Source organism: Thunnus albacares, chromosome 12 (genome assembly GCF_914725855.1).
Source record: "Thunnus albacares chromosome 12, fThuAlb1.1, whole genome shotgun sequence".
NCBI lineage: Eukaryota > Metazoa > Chordata > Actinopteri > Scombriformes > Scombridae > Thunnus > Thunnus albacares.
The window spans coordinates 21,536,998-21,554,160 of record NC_058117.1 but is presented as its reverse complement, the minus strand read 5'-3'; the positions used below and the strand labels follow the sequence as shown (position 1 = coordinate 21,554,160).

The 17,163-nt window shown below is 38.7% G+C and overlaps 1 protein-coding gene across 1 annotated transcript; it reads left to right on the top strand.

The window, feature by feature from the left end:
- Window positions 1-1,974: 1,974 nt before the first annotated feature.
- ap1m1 (adaptor related protein complex 1 subunit mu 1) lies at window positions 1,975-16,956 on the top strand. The gene is made up of 12 exons (XM_044368587.1): window positions 1,975-2,180; window positions 4,065-4,221; window positions 4,342-4,409; window positions 4,517-4,647; window positions 5,700-5,847; window positions 6,066-6,192; window positions 6,489-6,631; window positions 8,329-8,400; window positions 9,426-9,584; window positions 9,821-9,946; window positions 15,635-15,710; window positions 16,115-16,956. Exons 1-12 carry the CDS (start codon window positions 2,139-2,141, stop codon window positions 16,135-16,137), a joined length of 1,272 nt encoding a protein of 423 aa, XP_044224522.1. The 5' UTR covers window positions 1,975-2,138; the 3' UTR covers window positions 16,138-16,956.
- Window positions 16,957-17,163: the final 207 nt, after the last annotated feature.

Below are 17,163 nucleotides of genomic sequence, written 5' to 3'. Positions count from 1 at the left end.
GCATGTGATTCATTGAAGAGTGGTAGGGCTTGCATTGATGACAACACAGCAATAAAGGGGTCATAGGAAGGAAATTACTTGTGAAAATACGTTCTGAGTCATAAAAATAAAGGAATGACGAAATGATGATGGATGGATTGATGGATTTTGATCATTAGGCTGGTTTATAGTGTACAGTTTAATTCATATTTTTCACGTAAGAGGACATGTAGGAGACATCGTTAGAAGGACGTACTGCAGTTTGATCTGTAAGGTATATAAACAGTTGAAAATGGTGCTATCTTGTGGTGATCATCATGCAGCAAGAGCAGATTTACCTAAAAAGTGGCAACTGCAGGTTAACCATTCTTCCAGTAGGGGGAGTGACAAGATAAAAACACAAACGAAGCAAAGCAGAGGTCAACACAACTCATAAACCTTGAGATCATTTGAGATTATTTGAAATTTTGAAGAGCATGAGTGCATGCAATAAATACAAACTCAGCATCAATAATTGTCCTGGTCTGTTTATTTGTGATCTGTATATTGTGTTTTGAAACTGAGTTCAAATGAGCTCTGTGCATTTTGTAATGCTCATCATATAAAAACCTGTGACCTCATAATATAGCACAATAAAATGTGACGTTTATTACACAAGATTTAATAAGGGCACATTAAAAGGCAAATCAAATCACAATATTATTGTCTATTTGAGTGGTAATATCGTAAATATGAATATTGAGTCTCATGTCTACAGTTGAGTAATGAAACATGTAGCTACAATTTTTTGGGCTGTTGACATGAAAATGATACCAGGTGATGTTTTATCTGTTTATCAGTATGGCGCACATGTGTGCACTCAGTCATGCAGAACTGGTGAAAGTACAGGCAGTACAGTGAACAACATAGTGAATATCTGATGGGATTTACCAGCAAACATACTGACAGCAGTGACATTTGTTTTTTGGGGGTTTTTTTTTGTAATTTCATGTCAGAAATGTAATTTATAACTTCTTTGTGAGTCTGTGTGATGCTACTGAGCACAAGTTGGCTATAAGCAGGGAAATGCTTTGAGTTGTTCATGTCACTTTTTAACAGTGACATGAATAATGACTATTAATGATGAATAATCAGAGACAATTATAACCCACATTAAAGATTCAGGAGACTTTATTGCCTTTTGCACAGACACAGGATACATGCACACTGGAATTCTTGCGTCGTTCACTTGTCAGGTGAAAAAAAAAAGAAAAAACAAAAAATTTAAGTTAAAAAGAAAATGAAAAGAGAGTAGCAAAGTCTGGGAGATATTACATTATTTACAACAGTTATTTACAGCGCTCCAACAATTATTCAACAATTATGAGCTTCTAATGAGGAACTGGAGCAGCAGGTGGAAGGAGGTATTACATCAGAAAAAACAGATATTAGACTGGCAAGGTATGGATACTGCACCACCGTGTAGCAACATGTTATACTAGGATATAAATAAGGGTTTTGAATAATTAAAACTAGCGAGGTGTTTGTGTGCCGGATGTAGGTAATTCATAGTCCATTTACAATCCAAGGAGGGTGTGTGTGTGTGTATTCAGATAATTTTGTTTATCCTTGACCACCTCATTGTTTGAAAGGTATACCAGGCTCTTTCTTTTATTTGACAGTAAATCAACTTATTCAGAAAACACTATCCTGATCAACCTCAGCGATTAAAGCTCAATGATTAATTATTTTTGATTAACTGATTTGTTTTTGTCTCTCATTCCTTCTATATATCTTTTGGTATGGAAACTGTCGACAGCAATGAGAGTAGGGATGTTTTCTCAGGCTCTGTAACTATTCCCTTACTCTTTCTAGAGACAAAAACATTACAGACACGCACGCTGAAGCCATTAAAAAATAAATATCCACTCAATCAATTTATATGGGAGGAAACAGGCCCGTCATGCTGCTGTCTGTAGTACCTCCTCCCGGCCAGCAGGGGGCGCTCCTACGATGACTGGCTGCTGTGACAAACAGGGAAGGGTCGCTTTGCTCTTCTCAGTATTATGAATGAATGTCTGTTCTTTGATTTTATTCCCGTAACTTTACAGCTTCATTATCTACAACATAATCAACTAGGCGCGGTAAACGAGCTGAACTAAGCTCAAAATTAGTTCAAGATGTCTGCGAGCGCCGTGTATGTCTTGGATTTAAAAGGAAAGGTAAGATAACGGGGCAGCCGCGACGTTGCTAAGCTAACGTTAGCCTAGCTAGCGGCTTTGCTAACACATTCCTCACTGACAGATTATGATGTAGCTTATAGGGGCTAATATGCTGCATCAGGTCTTTGCTTGTGGTTGAACTCACAATAACGGCTAAGTTAAAGTAGGCGGTCAGTTTACCAAACGATGTTGAAATTGGAGACATGGAAGCCCACGTAGCGTTATGACAAAGTAACTAGACACGATGACTAACAAACAGATGGACAGCTGTTTTTTTTCACACAGCAGCAGTGAAAGTAAATAGTCACTGTAAACTGCTACATGTGTACGCGTCCCATTGCTCACAATCACTTGTCTTCTAGGAAAAAAAGGCGTACATGTTAATAATCGTGATGCATTACATTCAGGAAGCATCCAGTTTAAAGTCCCCTTTCACTCCAAAATATGTTGTTTTTTTTCTTGTTCCTACAGTTGAATGTTTGAGCTTCACTGTGCAGAAGGATATATGTGCAGAGATTGTCACTATAAGGCTATTTTCACAAAGTTTTTCTGTGCTCATTAATAATCCAGTTTTAAGGGGCAGGCCTAATAGTTGAGAAACTGATCTTTGTCCAATATTCAATTTACAGAAGTGTGATGTGGAAACTTGAAGCCTCCAGTGCACGTTCACTGACTTTTCAGTGAATTACAAGACATCTTCTGTGAAATAGTTCAAACTTTTGAGATGAAATATATTTGCATATTCATAGATTCTCAAAGTAATTAATTAATCAATTAATGAGGGAGAAGGTGTAAATGTCATTTTAAGAATTTTAAAGTGGTGATTATACCTTTTTTTTTTTTTTGTAGAAAAACCATATCAGACACACATTATCGTCCCATGCAGAGTATTGCTATGTGTTAATACACATCTGGAGGGGATCTTTAACATGTCTTTCTTGCTACCGCCCTTAGCTCTGTTTCCGTGGAGGAAACCCTGTTTTTGTATCAGATGCATCATTCACACAGTACAGCGCTGCTGCTTGTTGTACGCCGAATTGTAGAGTAGACTCCTATTACTTATAAAACGTTGTTGTAAATGTGTTTCAGTTTGCCTGTATTCAGAGTACTATTTAAAGATCCCCTCCAGGCATGTTTTAAAACATATAAAAATACTCTGCTTTGAATAATAATTTTTGTCTGTTTTTTCCACAAAAAAGTTCTGTCGCTAAGTTAGAAACTATTAAAGTTACATCTACTCCTTCTCCTTTATTGAAAAATCCAAAATCTATGCATATTTCATTTAAAATTTTAACTGCTGGACACAAGATGTCTCCTACTTCACTGACAAGTCTATTCTCATTATATATTCAATCTACTATTATACAAGGAAAATATTCACATTTAAGAAGCTGGAACCTGACCTTTTTGTTCCCTAAAAAGATTAATCAATTATCAAAATAGTTGGCAATTAATGTTCTGTCAGTTGATTGAATGACTGATTGTTGCAGTTTTACTCTCCTAATTCATTGATAAGTCCATTCTCAGTGTATGTTTACTGGAGGCTTCAAGTTTCCACATCACACTCGTGGAAGCTGCATACTGGACCACGATTAGCACGTGACGTGTTAAAAGTGTGAAAACAGCTTTTGAGCGTCACAGTCTGCACAGTAAACAACAAACATCCAAAGAAGGCACAATAAGCAAAACACAAGATTTAACAAGTATATGAAAATAAAATAGATGTTCTACTATTGGTAACATTACTTCTTATAGTGATCACACCCAGTGTATTAATAATCATCTCATCACTATTTATGACCGTCAAACTGCAGCTGCTGGTGATTGCTGATGAAGAAACACAGACGCTGTAAGTTATTCTCAAATGTTGTCTTTTCCTTTCAGGTCCTGGTGTGCCGAAATTACCGTGGAGATGTGGACATGTCAGAGATTGAGCACTTCATGAGCCTTCTGATGGACAAAGAGGAGGAGGGGACGCTCTCTCCAATCCTGGCCCACGGAGGAGTCCGTTTCATGTGGATCAAACATAATAACCTCTATTGTATCCTTATTGTTTACTGCATGGTATTTGTAGTCTGTGGTTCAGTTTTTGTGTTTTTGTTTTGTTTTTTTGTGCTGTTGCGACGCTTATTGCTACATTTCTTAACACACATCACCGCAGTGGTTGCAACATCCAAGAAAAATGCTAGTGTCTCCTTGGTGTTCTCCTTTTTGTACAAAATTGTCCAGGTAGGATGTAATTCTTTATCAGCTTTTGTTTAAAGCAGTTTTGGTTAATAAACAACACTGATAAAGCTTTTTATTGCGGTTTATAAAACTGTGTTTGTGTTTTTCAGGTTTTTTCAGAGTATTTCAAAGAATTGGAGGAAGAGAGCATCAGAGATAACTTTGTCATCATATACGAGCTGATGGATGAGCTGATGGACTTCGGTTACCCTCAGACCACCGACAGCAAGATTCTGCAAGAGTGAGTATCCTCTTGTTCATAGTCTCGCTGTAATTAACTGAATTCATTATTGATTATTTAATATTTTTTGATCAGTGTTTAGTCTAAAAATGTGCAAAATGACAACAAATGCTCAACACTAGTAGCCAGAGTCCAGTGTTTCCCCTATGAGGAAACACAAAAATCTCTTTTTTAATGCCAAATATAACTATTAATTCAGTAATCAATAACTTCTGGGGGATTCTTTGTGCAGCGTTGCTCCGAAACCCGAGTGAAGCTCTGTGTCGTTGCCTGGGAAACTGTTGGTAGCGTAGTTTCTTTAGGGCAGTGTGTAATGTGTGTGCGTAGCAAGTGTGAGTTTGAGTGAGTGCTAAAAAAAAAAAAAAAAAAAGTGTTAGTGGTCAGTGGTTAGTTGTTAGTTGTGAATCTGGCGGTAAATGTACAGTACAGGCTACAGTGTGTCAGTAAATAAATGCTCGAGCTTCTCAAGGCCAAGAAAGGTCACATCTGTTGTTTCCCCAACTGCTGGAAAAGTGAAGGGGGTTAGTTTCGAAGTTAGCAATAGAGAACAGAGAAACATGTGGCTGCCGAGTCCCTCTGAAGATTTGCTCAGTGCACTGCATCTCCCCCCCGTAACCCCAAGTAACCCCAGAATTTCTCTCGTTGCTAATATTCATGGAGACATTTCATGATGCAGCACACTGCGACGTTCTCATACATAGATTTCGTTTAGCAGTTGAATCAGGTTTTTTTTGCTCCACAGGCTTTGTGGTATTGTTCTGTCATTTCTAAATATCGACAAGTTAGAATGAATTTACTTTCCTCCCCATAAAGAACTCTAAATGACCGTTTCAACTCGCAGGACTGTGGTTAACTCAGACATGTTGCAAACTAACTCTGGATTTCCCCACGTTCTCTCTGAGTACAGCAATAAGTCAGACAAATCATCCGTCAGTAACCACGAAAGTCTGCTCTTCTTTGATTTTTTTTTTTCTGGAAACTCACCACCGCAGACAGTTAGTTTCCCCTTTTTTTCTCTGTTTTGCTTGACTGTTTATGTTTTTGTCTCTCAGATACATAACCCAGGAGGGGCACAAACTAGACACTGGCGCCCCACGCCCCCCGGCAACAGTCACCAACGCTGTCTCCTGGAGGTCAGAGGGCATTAAGTACAGGAAGAACGAAGTCTTCCTGGACGTCATTGAGTCAGTCAACCTCCTGGTAGGAACTGCTTGTTTTAGAAGCGCTGCGTTGCTCAAGGAATGCCAGGCATACTGTTTGTAAACTTCCCTCCTCTGTGCGTCACAACATGCCCCAAAAGCGTCTAGCTAGTTGATCTTGCTGTGCTGTGCTTTTTTTTTTTATGTGGCTAAATCTATCACTGATGAGTCTCTTTGTCTTTGTCACGAACTGACATTTCTACTACTTCCATGTTTCAGGTTAGTGCCAATGGTAATGTTCTACGTAGTGAGATCGTGGGCTCCATTAAGATGCGTGTCTTCCTGTCTGGGATGCCTGAGTTGCGGCTGGGCCTTAACGACAAGGTTCTGTTTGAAAACACCGGACGTGAGTTCCTTCTAATAACCGACTTGGGTTAAAATGGGTTTACGAATGATTTGAGCTGGATGAGGAGCCTGATGGAAGCTTTGATGATGATAAATTAGGTTTTCAAAGCATTCATTTCTTTCCTGGCACTGTTCTGAATCACACACCACATCCTTCTGGTACTTCATGCAGATTAGAGAAACCCTAAAAATGTTTTGCAAATGCTATTTGATTTCAGCCTGATTGATACCAGATCATGCAATGCACGTAAACTCATGTTTATGACTATGTAAAACTGTCTCTTATGCTTCGTTCAGGAGGGAAGAGTAAATCAGTAGAGCTGGAGGACGTCAAGTTTCACCAATGTGTCCGTCTGTCTCGCTTCGAGAATGACCGCACCATCTCCTTTATTCCTCCCGACGGAGAGTTCGAGCTCATGTCCTATCGCCTCAACACTCATGTGAGTACCGTGGGTCTCGACTGCCTCGACGCCCTCGTGCTTTACGGGAAAAATAAATTGTTTATTAGTTAAAGAGACTGACCAAAAATCACCTGCCGATCCCCCCAAATCCCACCATGCAGACACCAGTTCAGTTCCTCAGAGCCCTTTTGAAATAATATAATACAAATAAATAAATAAAATCAATCTGTCAGGGAGTGGGAATGAAATAATAATAATGATAACTGTGTGTGGCATGTTTCAGAAACAGTGTTACAGTAAATAAATGCCCTGGACTCTTGACTCAGAACACCACAAACACAAAAATTGTTGCAACAATGTGGGAGATTGAAAAATAATATTGAAATATACTCCTGCAGTTCTGTGGAAACACTCCCATTTATCAGCATCATGGATACATTTTTAACCACCACGCCATCAATTCAACAGAATGTCAAGTAAATCATCGCCACCATGCTGTGCATGTTCTACGATCATGACTCATGACTCATGTGTTTCTTATCGCTGGACAGATATCTTAAGCAGCCTATCAGAAAAACACCTGGTACGCCTGACAGATAATCTCACCCTGATGTCTGGTTAATAGTAACAAAACTGTAAATGCGAGAGATTGTCCTTTTCAGAAGCTTACATTTAGAAAGAATGTTTAGAGCTGTTTTGAGAGGCATAGTCGGTACGCTTTGTAAATATTTATACTTAACTCCGAACCCAGAAACGCCGAAAGAGATGAGATGTCGGCTGAACAAACTTTTCAAGTCATCAACTAGGCAAAGCATTTCAAATAGCAAAAGCAGAGTCGCGAAAGGAAGTGGAAAGTCCTATAAAATGAGTAATGGTGGAGGCTGTAGTCAAAGACTTTAGGTTATGAAAGTTTAAACTGGGATCAAATTCTCAATAAATGTTTCACAATAGGGTTTCCAGTAATCTTGTGGGAAGGGAAATACAAGTGAAGTCTTTCCAGTTGCTGCTAGTAGCAGCCACCACAAACGCACATGAACTCTGCTGTTCAGGAAACAATTGTCACAGTTTGTTGAATTCTGTTGCATTTGATGCCGAATTGCCGACTCAGTCCGTATAATAATGTTTCTACTAAACTTTAATTAGCTTCAAGCGACTGGTTTTATACAGAAAATAAAACCTTGAAGTCTTGAAGAACGTGAAGAGTGATGTTTCTTCATGAAAAACTAAAAATTTTTAAAAAACACCCTAAAAGGTAATTTCAGTAATACCTTTCCAGCCTTTATCAGGTGATCAAAACATCTAACTTGAACACAGCAGAAGGTCAAAGATTTGATCTTCTTCTATGTCTCTGACATCCAGTTTGAAGTGTTTTTGAATTTATAGGCTCCAAGAGACGTTATCCTTTGCTATGGCTGAACTCTTACCTCTCTGTTGGTATGTGTGTATATAACTAATAATATAATGATTAATGTAATATTTTAGTGGATATACAAAGAAACAAGTTCTCTAACATAGTGTGTGAAGTGCTCCTCAAGTTTTTCAAAATTCATGTTTTTCATATTTTCCTCTAAAACCTTTAGATCACTCAACTCTGAACATGAACTTTTCTTGTTGTAGTAATATCTGTTACACACTAGAGGGCGACTGTGTCACATGTTATTTATACTGACGTGCGTGTTAAATGTACTACAATGAATTTGCTTGTGGTAAAAAGGTGTGTGTTGCTTTTGTTTTAGGTGAAGCCCTTGATCTGGATTGAATCTGTAATTGAGAAGCACTCCCACAGTCGGATTGAGTACATGATCAAGGTACGGTCACTTCTTCAGCTGTTACATCATTTCTAGCTGTCTCATTGTCATCATGTGGTTTCCATAGTTACTGTAAAAAAAAAAAGTAACAAATGATTGGTATGTAATACATCTCAAATTATGTTACGCAAAGAATATTTAATTTCTGTTGCTAGGATTCTCTCAATTGAAACAATAACAAAAGATGGACTTTGATGACGTCATAACATAGCGTGGGATCATGGGAGTTGTTGTTGTTGTAAGGATTACTCCAGTTTTTCTCATTCAGGAGGTTTTTTACTGGGAACCCAAAATGATCTGCAGAGGTCTTCTCCTCTCCAAAACAAACAGACCAGGTGATTAAAACTGGTAAAAAATCTGTGTTTCTCTGACGCTGTTCAGCGGACACAGGACGTCAAGAGGGGTTACGAATCAAACTGATTCTTTGCTCAGCTTGTTTCTCTGGAAACTTAAGATACAGACGTCTGATGACTAAAAACCTTCATCCGGTTAAAAGATACAATAAAAACAACCAAGATCTAAAAGGTTTATTGTAAAATTGTGGCTTAAAACTGAATAGAAAGTCAATGTATAACAGCTGCTGGTGGCCAACCACAACGCTGACACATGCGCTCAAGATGATGGTCATCATTTCTTGGTAGAGGGTAAAGGGGATGTGACGCCATTGGCAGGCGACCGAGTGAAACGGACCATTACCTTGATTTAAAATGACGAATTTCTCTGGGTTTAAAAATTGATGGAAACAATTGGGATAATGTAAGGACACAACAAAATACAAAACACATGTCTGGTTGTTTTGAGTCATTTTAATGCAGAAAAGTTACATATTATACCTTTAACATTCACATCAGAGAGTCCTGTAATGATTTTCAGGGACTTTTTTTTGTAGTTTACATTGTGTATCATGTCATGACTTGTGGTAAACCAAAACTATGTGTTTAAAACATCTATCGAGATCTGGTTTGATATCCTGTTTAGGCGGGACATCATGTTAAACTTGAAAACCTGCTTGTTTTGTATCTCAGGCGAAGAGTCAGTTCAAAAGGCGTTCCACAGCCAACAACGTGGAGATCCACATTCCTGTGCCAACCGACGCTGACTCACCTAAATTCAAGACCACAGTAGGCAGCGTGAAGTGGGTGCCTGAGAACAGTGAGATCGTCTGGTCAATCAAGTCCTTCCCTGTGAGCAGAAGTCATTGATTTTTTTGAGTATCACACACATAGTTACAATATGATTATGTAATCTTATTTTGGGGTTTTTTGGTGATATCTTTAGATTTGGACATTTCCTCATTTTATATCAGTTTCTGCATTTGTGTTCATAAAAACTTGGTAGAATATTTAGTTGTCAATTTATCACAAGAATTTTCCAGAGTTTTGGTTTTGTACTTAACAGTTTCTGTCATGACTTGTCACAGGGGGGAAAGGAATATTTGATGCGAGCCCACTTTGGTCTGCCGAGCGTAGAGGCTGAAGATAAAGAGGGGAAACCACCAATCAGTGTCAAGTTTGAGATCCCGTACTTCACCACCTCAGGCATTCAGGTACTTTGTTCCACACATGGACACACATGACCTCTGTCAGACAGTATTTACAAGTAATTCCACAAGTAATTTGTTTAACTTAGTTGCAGCAGCACATGAGTAGCAGTAATATAAACTTCATTCCTCATGGGAAGATTAGACGAATCAGTTTTAATCACATGAAAATCCATCTACACTTCTTTTTTTTTTTTAGTAAACTTTCTTTGAGCAGAGTCGAACAAACGCTGCAGTTTATTTGCACCTGCTGTTTGATTATCATCCAGTGCACATGCATGCATAGTTCAAATAACTTGTGGTTTTCTGTTGTTTCCCTGTCATCCTGGATTTAGGCCGTATGGTATGTAGCACTGTTGCTCATCTGTCTGCCCTCCACAACAGGAATTTAAACAATTTATATTCGTCCCCTTTTTGGCCAGAGGGGGCAGTAAGGCAGCACTGTTAGACTGTCAGATTCCTTTTGTGGTAGAGAAAATTTCTACTGTTGAACAAAACCAGAAAGCAACTGCTCATCAACTTGGACTTGGCCACCTGCCTTTATCTTAATCACTGTAATAAAAATGACATTTTTAATTTCAGGTATGCAGATTCACGGAATTTCGACTGAGATTCCCATGAAATTGAACGAGAGGGGAATGTTTTTATTTTTTCCTTCATGTTTGAATGGAAATTCTTGCTGACTACAGACTTACACAGATGTGCTGCACATAGTGTATAATCACAGTTGTCCTGTGATTATATGTGTAGCACCACAGTAACACAAAATTATGTTTTCCCATGTCTTGATGTGAGGAAACAATGGCGACTTGACAAACTAGTTGAAAATATATTATATTATAATATTGTCCTAAAGAAAATTAATTGTTTTCCACAGACAGGTACATTTATTCACTCAGTGTTACATTAACCAAAGCTGATTCATAGAAGTTGTTTAATGTTAGTTTTGTAAGAACATTCGACCAGTAATCAAAATCGCAGCCTCAAGAACACGAAGACTGTTTCTTCAAAGAGATTTAAATGAGTGTTCACACAGTTTAAATCTGAGGAACAATAAAAATTGGAGCAAAAAACTCAACCGAGGGTTTTCTTGTAACCTGAGTAAAGCCTCACTGTAGACAGTGTATATACACTTTAACCCAAACCTTACTTTTATTTCACTTTCTTCTCATCTTTTTGTCCCTCTTCTCCAAACTCCCCCCCGAACTTTGATTATTGCAATTACAAATGTTCAGTTTCTTTGAGAAAGTAGTGAACTCCAGCTCACTGTGGATACAATTATATGAAAAAAGCAGCGACAATTTTGTCTCACATATTCATTAATAATCATTTGTTTCTGAAACCAAAGATCCAAGATTGATACTGAAATAATATTACGTAAGGGTTGGTACATAATTCTGTTTGTAAATGTTCTTGTTAAAGCAGCCAAGCTTGGTGATAGGCCCTTAATGAATTCTTTTAACAGTATAAGGACTAACATTGTAAATAAAACCTCCAAATGAATACTCTTAGTGAAATAAAACCAGCATTAAGCTCTCATATCAACTTATAGTTGATTCCTAACGACTGAGTGCCCAACTGTCTGCTGACACACACTTGTTTACTTCTTCTGCTTGACTTTTAGTACTGCTTTCTGTATGACTTTCATTAAAAGAGCTGAGAGGTCATATTTTCCAGCATCTCCACATTTCCTATGATAGTCAATAAAACATTATTAAGTTGTATGGACATTATGCAGCCCACTCGGAAACAAGAAGCTCAAACCCAAGTTAATTGAAATATATGATATTTGTAATTGGGGTGGTTTTGGCAGTATAAGAATGCTCACCATTTTCCAAGTTAATTTGGCAGCTGAAAGAAATAATGTCCTTTTCCTTCCTTCCTTTCAAATCTTTGCCAATCCTTAAATGAACAGATGCTCAAATAAGGGCATGTGCATAAGGTCACGGTCCGGTGACAAAGGTGTTGAGTCAGCCCATGTTAACAGCTAAAATCCTTTATGTAGATTTAAAAGTATAATGTAATGTGAAATGAGAAGTATTTTTAACTAACCCGTCCAGAAAAAAAGAAGTTTCTTAACCACTAAATAAATTTTTTTAAAACTGACCGCACAGTTTCAAGTGCACTTTCAACAAGACAAAAAAAAAAAGGTCAATGTGTAAAAACTTGAGAAATAAAACATTTTACATACAACATAACAACAACATAAACAAGAAATATGTTAAAGATTTGATATATAAGTTGAAAAAAATAACTAAAGGTTATATAAAAACAACAAAGTCATATAATTTGCAGTGCAATCTTTGTAGATTTAGATCAAACATGCTCATCTGTGGTGGACCGACAGCACAACAGTTTGGGTGATGGATCCTCTTTTTGCGGTTTTTCTACAAACCATTGCTTACTCGTGTTCAAACACAAACAAACCGAGTATTTCCTGTTCACTTCTATCAGGACACACCCTTTGGGTCGAACTGTCATACACCCCGTGATCAGAGTGAGTCGGTACATGTCCTCAACAACAACTGTGCTCAAGTTTGGCTTTGTTGAATCACTATTACCAGTTTTAGCAGGATAACGATGCAATAACATTAATCATAGTGACAAGAGTTTACAACTAGAAAACATTGCACTCCATGGAAATACAATAAACGTACAAATAAAATTATTGGCAACACAATCTTAACCGTCACCATCTTAACTGACTGGGTATGCAAAGTTGTCACACCTTTTTGAGGGTATGCATTAACATCATTCTGTTCAGTAAGCCTTATGAAACTAAACAAAATAATACCTATGAAACTATTTTTCTTTCGCTAACTTCCTGGAAGGAAGCCACCTAAACGGTCTGGTTCTGAGAACCACACTGTGCCCAGGGGAAGGATGTTTTTTAGCCCAGTATACTTCAACTGAATACCAGAGATGGCTCATTCAGTTTTTCAACAAGACATGTGCTCTACCAAAAGGTTAAAGAAGACTAGTAAAGAGTTAAACCCTGAACTTGAGTTGTAGTTTTGACTCTTTAACATTTAAAGGCAAATGAAGTTATGAGTTAAGAGAGATATTGGAAATAATAGCGTGTTATGAGCATGTTAAAATATTCAGATTAATGCTTTAATTGCAGCATTTCCCTATTTGAGTTGTCGCAGGCCTCCGCAGTACAGCTGTGTCAAATAACAAAAAGTCTTCCTCTGTCACGAGCGTTAGAAGTATTCGGTGACTAAATTGAAACTTTTCTCAGTGTTTGTGATCTCCCTCCCTCTCGAAGGCGCACAAGCAAAAGCCATATTCACATCAAAATCCTGTGTCAAGCCAGTAACCTTTCCCTTATTACAGGGCAACAACAGACTGGTTCTCAGACTCTTAATGCAGCCAGTAACACCACTCTCTATGTTTGAGAAGAGACTGTGAAGTTTAATTAGACACATGTAAATATCAAAGCATGAGAAAGTTTCTCTTAACTCCACCACTAAGTGTAGGGGAGCACACATGCGAAGTGTGCGTGATGCACATAACTACACCTTGTAAATGTAACTAGAAATGCAGTAACCCCACACTTTGGCTGAGTGGCAATAAGAGCTGAGCTGTAGTTTAAATTTTCAACTTTCCTCTCCTTAGGTGAAGTCGAGAGAACCCAAACAAGTTGGTAGATGCATTTTCAGCTATAGCTTCTACTAAAAGCCTGATAAATCCAGACCACACATGTAGTCTGTACTTACCAAACAAGATACAACAAACATCCTCCTCTCCCCTTCTCATCTTACAAGCCATAATGATATTTTGCGGATGATGGCTTTTGATGCCGTTTTTGCTGACTACGTACCCACGGTCAGGCCGACTGCATGTTTGGCTCCTGCGTTCAAGGAGAAGTGCTGCGCCGGCAGACTCGGTGATCCCGCGTCTATGTGTTTGTCGTCATGAGTCTGGCGGGCCACGGCGCTCACTCTCTCTCTCTCTGACCTCACTGTGTAGTGGAAGGTAATAACAAGGCGGCCAGTACCGAGGCCCGCCGCCACTCGACCAACAAATTCCTGCCCTGTCTGTCCTGTTTTCAGCTGGGAACCGGCATAATGGAGACATGGCACGGCGTCTTCTCCCAAAGAGGGGTCATGTCAGCCTTAAAATGGTAGAACTCATCCCCGCTAACTGTGAGAACATGTGTGTTAAAGTTATTACTGCTGAAGTACACTGAAGCATGAAAGATGCCTCTGTTTTTATTTTTGTAGTGCAGGTTTTTTTTTAAAACACTGACAGATACTTATTGCTACCACAAGATGAGATGACATACCACAGAGAAGTAAGTTCTCTATTTTATTGTGGTTGAATAGAAACAGTTATTAACTCCATTTATAAACAGGTCACTATAAAATTTAATCAAACTTGCATGGACAGATTGTTTTTTTTTGTTGTTTTTTTTTAGTTTTTTTTACAGTGTAGTAAATCTAAGGCATAAAAATTTCCCACCTGACAGAGAAAAACTATGTGCAATCATGTTCTAGTGCCGCTCAGGATGGCAGGGTATTTTTAGAGTGTCTTCTCGAAATTCAGCCATGTGGTAACACAGGTCTGGTGAAATATCGGTTAATGGCTTGTGAAAGTTGTATCTTGATTATGCTGATGTGCACTTTTTTTCCCCTCTCGGGCCTCGAAAAATACAGTTATGTAAATTAACTTGTGTGTCCCTTGAAAGTTGCTCTGTAGCTGCTTCCCTCTTCTCAGTGTGAGTCATACTACTGCTTCCTCATCAACAACACTACAACTCGTAGCTCACCAGCTGTAAACGAGTACTCTACTCATAATCGTTCTTTCAAGTGTCACATAGCTTGAAAGGTAGCAGATCACAGCTACGATAGATTCTAACCACGACCCAGAGTAACCACAAACTCTGTATCAAAACATTGATAAAAACACTTTTCTTTTCCATTAAATCACTAAATACGAGCAACTGTAAGAGGAGCTATGAAGAGGTGATGGCATGACACAGATGTAGTGTGTTTTGCTACAATGAGAAACGACGGCTGTGCCCCAGCTCCATATGAAATAATATTTATGTACAGTGTACACTATATATACACAAAATTTTATGATATACTGTTTGGGCAGTTGGTATACAAGAAATGAGCATAGGTTACCATTTTAACAGGAAATCGCACAATACATGCAATGTAAATAACATTTTTGGAGCTGCATCACTACCATTTGCAATATTTCTTTATTTGCAGCTGTGAGTACCACCTCCACGTCCTTTATGCATTGCATTGTGGGAGAAAACTGTGTAAAAATCTTTTAGTATGCATACTGACACTTTTCAGAAGATGTAATATTGTCACTTTTCTAACATGTACACAAAACATGCTCAAAACCTGCTAAGAATTAGTCTTGAGAGTTTGCATTTTCTCCTGTGTGGGTGCTCCGGTTCTTCCCACAGCTCCCATTGCATGCTGGGGATGGGCTCCAGCACCCTGTGACCCTGCACAGGATAAGCGATTTAGAGAATACACTAATGGGTAGAGCTTTTATATGTTTAGGATTAACTAGTTTTACCTTAATATCAACAAATGATGTATCATATTGCGTTGGTCATTACGCAATATGATGCAGTTTTTTCTAATTTTTTGCATAAGTGCAAACCTGCAATATGAGTTTATTTGATATTGTTCGAAAATACACGTAACACTCTCCACCTTTTGGCAGGTGCGTTACCTGAAGATCATTGAGAAGAGTGGATATCAGGCCTTGCCGTGGGTGCGCTACATCACCCAAAATGGAGGTAGGTTAAGAGATCTCTTATGCTTGTGCAGAATGCCCATATGTGCAGGTATTAGGCAACAGTTGGGCAATGCAGTGCAATGTGGTGGGAACTAACCTTGAACTGATGCAGTTCTATGAAAAGGGGATACACTGTAGAACATGAGGCAATGTGGCAACGTCCTGCGAAATGTGAGAAAGTGAACTTTTTCTTTTCAAGCTTCCCGATCTTCATATTGAGATTACCAAGGTTGCACATGTTGGTCTTTTTGCTAATGTTGCCAGTAATTGCCAAACATCCTCATCTCATTTCCTTTGTGTTCCATTCATTCTGGGTGGAAAGCATCAGCTGCCTCCACTTGATTTCTCTCCGATTCCCTCTTTTCTTTTGTCCATTTGATTAAGTCTTGTTCATTTCCTCCTCAGATTACCAGCTCCGGACCCAGTAGGCAGCGCCTCAGCTGGCAGTAGGCAGGTGGAGAACCGAGGGGGCGGAGTTGAGCCGCTAATGCGCTATCAATGGCAGGTGTCAGTCATGAGACCATAGGACTGTCAGTATATACATTTTGTTTGTTTTTGTATTTGTTTAAAGTTATAATGATTTCAGATCAATGCAACTATTAGATGGGGCCTTCGGTTTAGCACGGTTCAGAAAAAAAAAAAAGTAATTCTGTTTTACTTCAGCGTGGCTCCTAATGTCAGCGAGGCCAAAGGAAAGGAGAAGAAATGTTTACATCCAACGGACACAGTGCAGAGTTACACGCAATCTTATCACTGTGGGTCAGATGGTTTAAAATCATATGTTACAATTCTTTTTCTCAAGTTACTGTAATCACCTCCACACAGGTCAATAACACACTCACCTGTCAGTTTGAGTATATTTTTTATAAGAAGCTGCTTTTTTCTGCCACGATTCCTATTTGTTGATTATCTGTATATATTTGTTACATTATAATGATCTTCAATTCAGTGTTATTAGTTAAATGTCTGTAAATTAAAAAGCAAAGGTCTCTCTTTTTGTATTATCGCCTCCATACGATGCCATTGATACATGCCAGAGCAATGCCTTCCTCCTTGGCTGTTGTGCTTTTCATTTGACTCCTTTGACATTCAGCTTTGCAGAAAACACTCGATGTGGTCAGTTTAGGTTGCACGGTAAACAGAGTACCAGTTGAAAATCCCTCTTTCCACCCCGACACCTGTTTCCCTCTTTCTCTGTCTGTAACCACGCTATTTTAAATCATTAAATGTCTATTTAGAGAAAACTGTTCCATCGTCTCCTTGCGTCATTTCACATGTGATGTCAGTCCTGTAGAGTCATCACTCCGAGCTGACACGGGTGTCATCTGCAGGCACCTGTCCCGCAGGCCAGTGAGGAATGCTGAATGGGGGGAAAAGCTCTGCAGAGAGAGAGAGAAAGAGAGAGAGAGAGAGAGAGACAGAGGAGGGGGTTTCCTGTATCAGGCTTGTGGTCG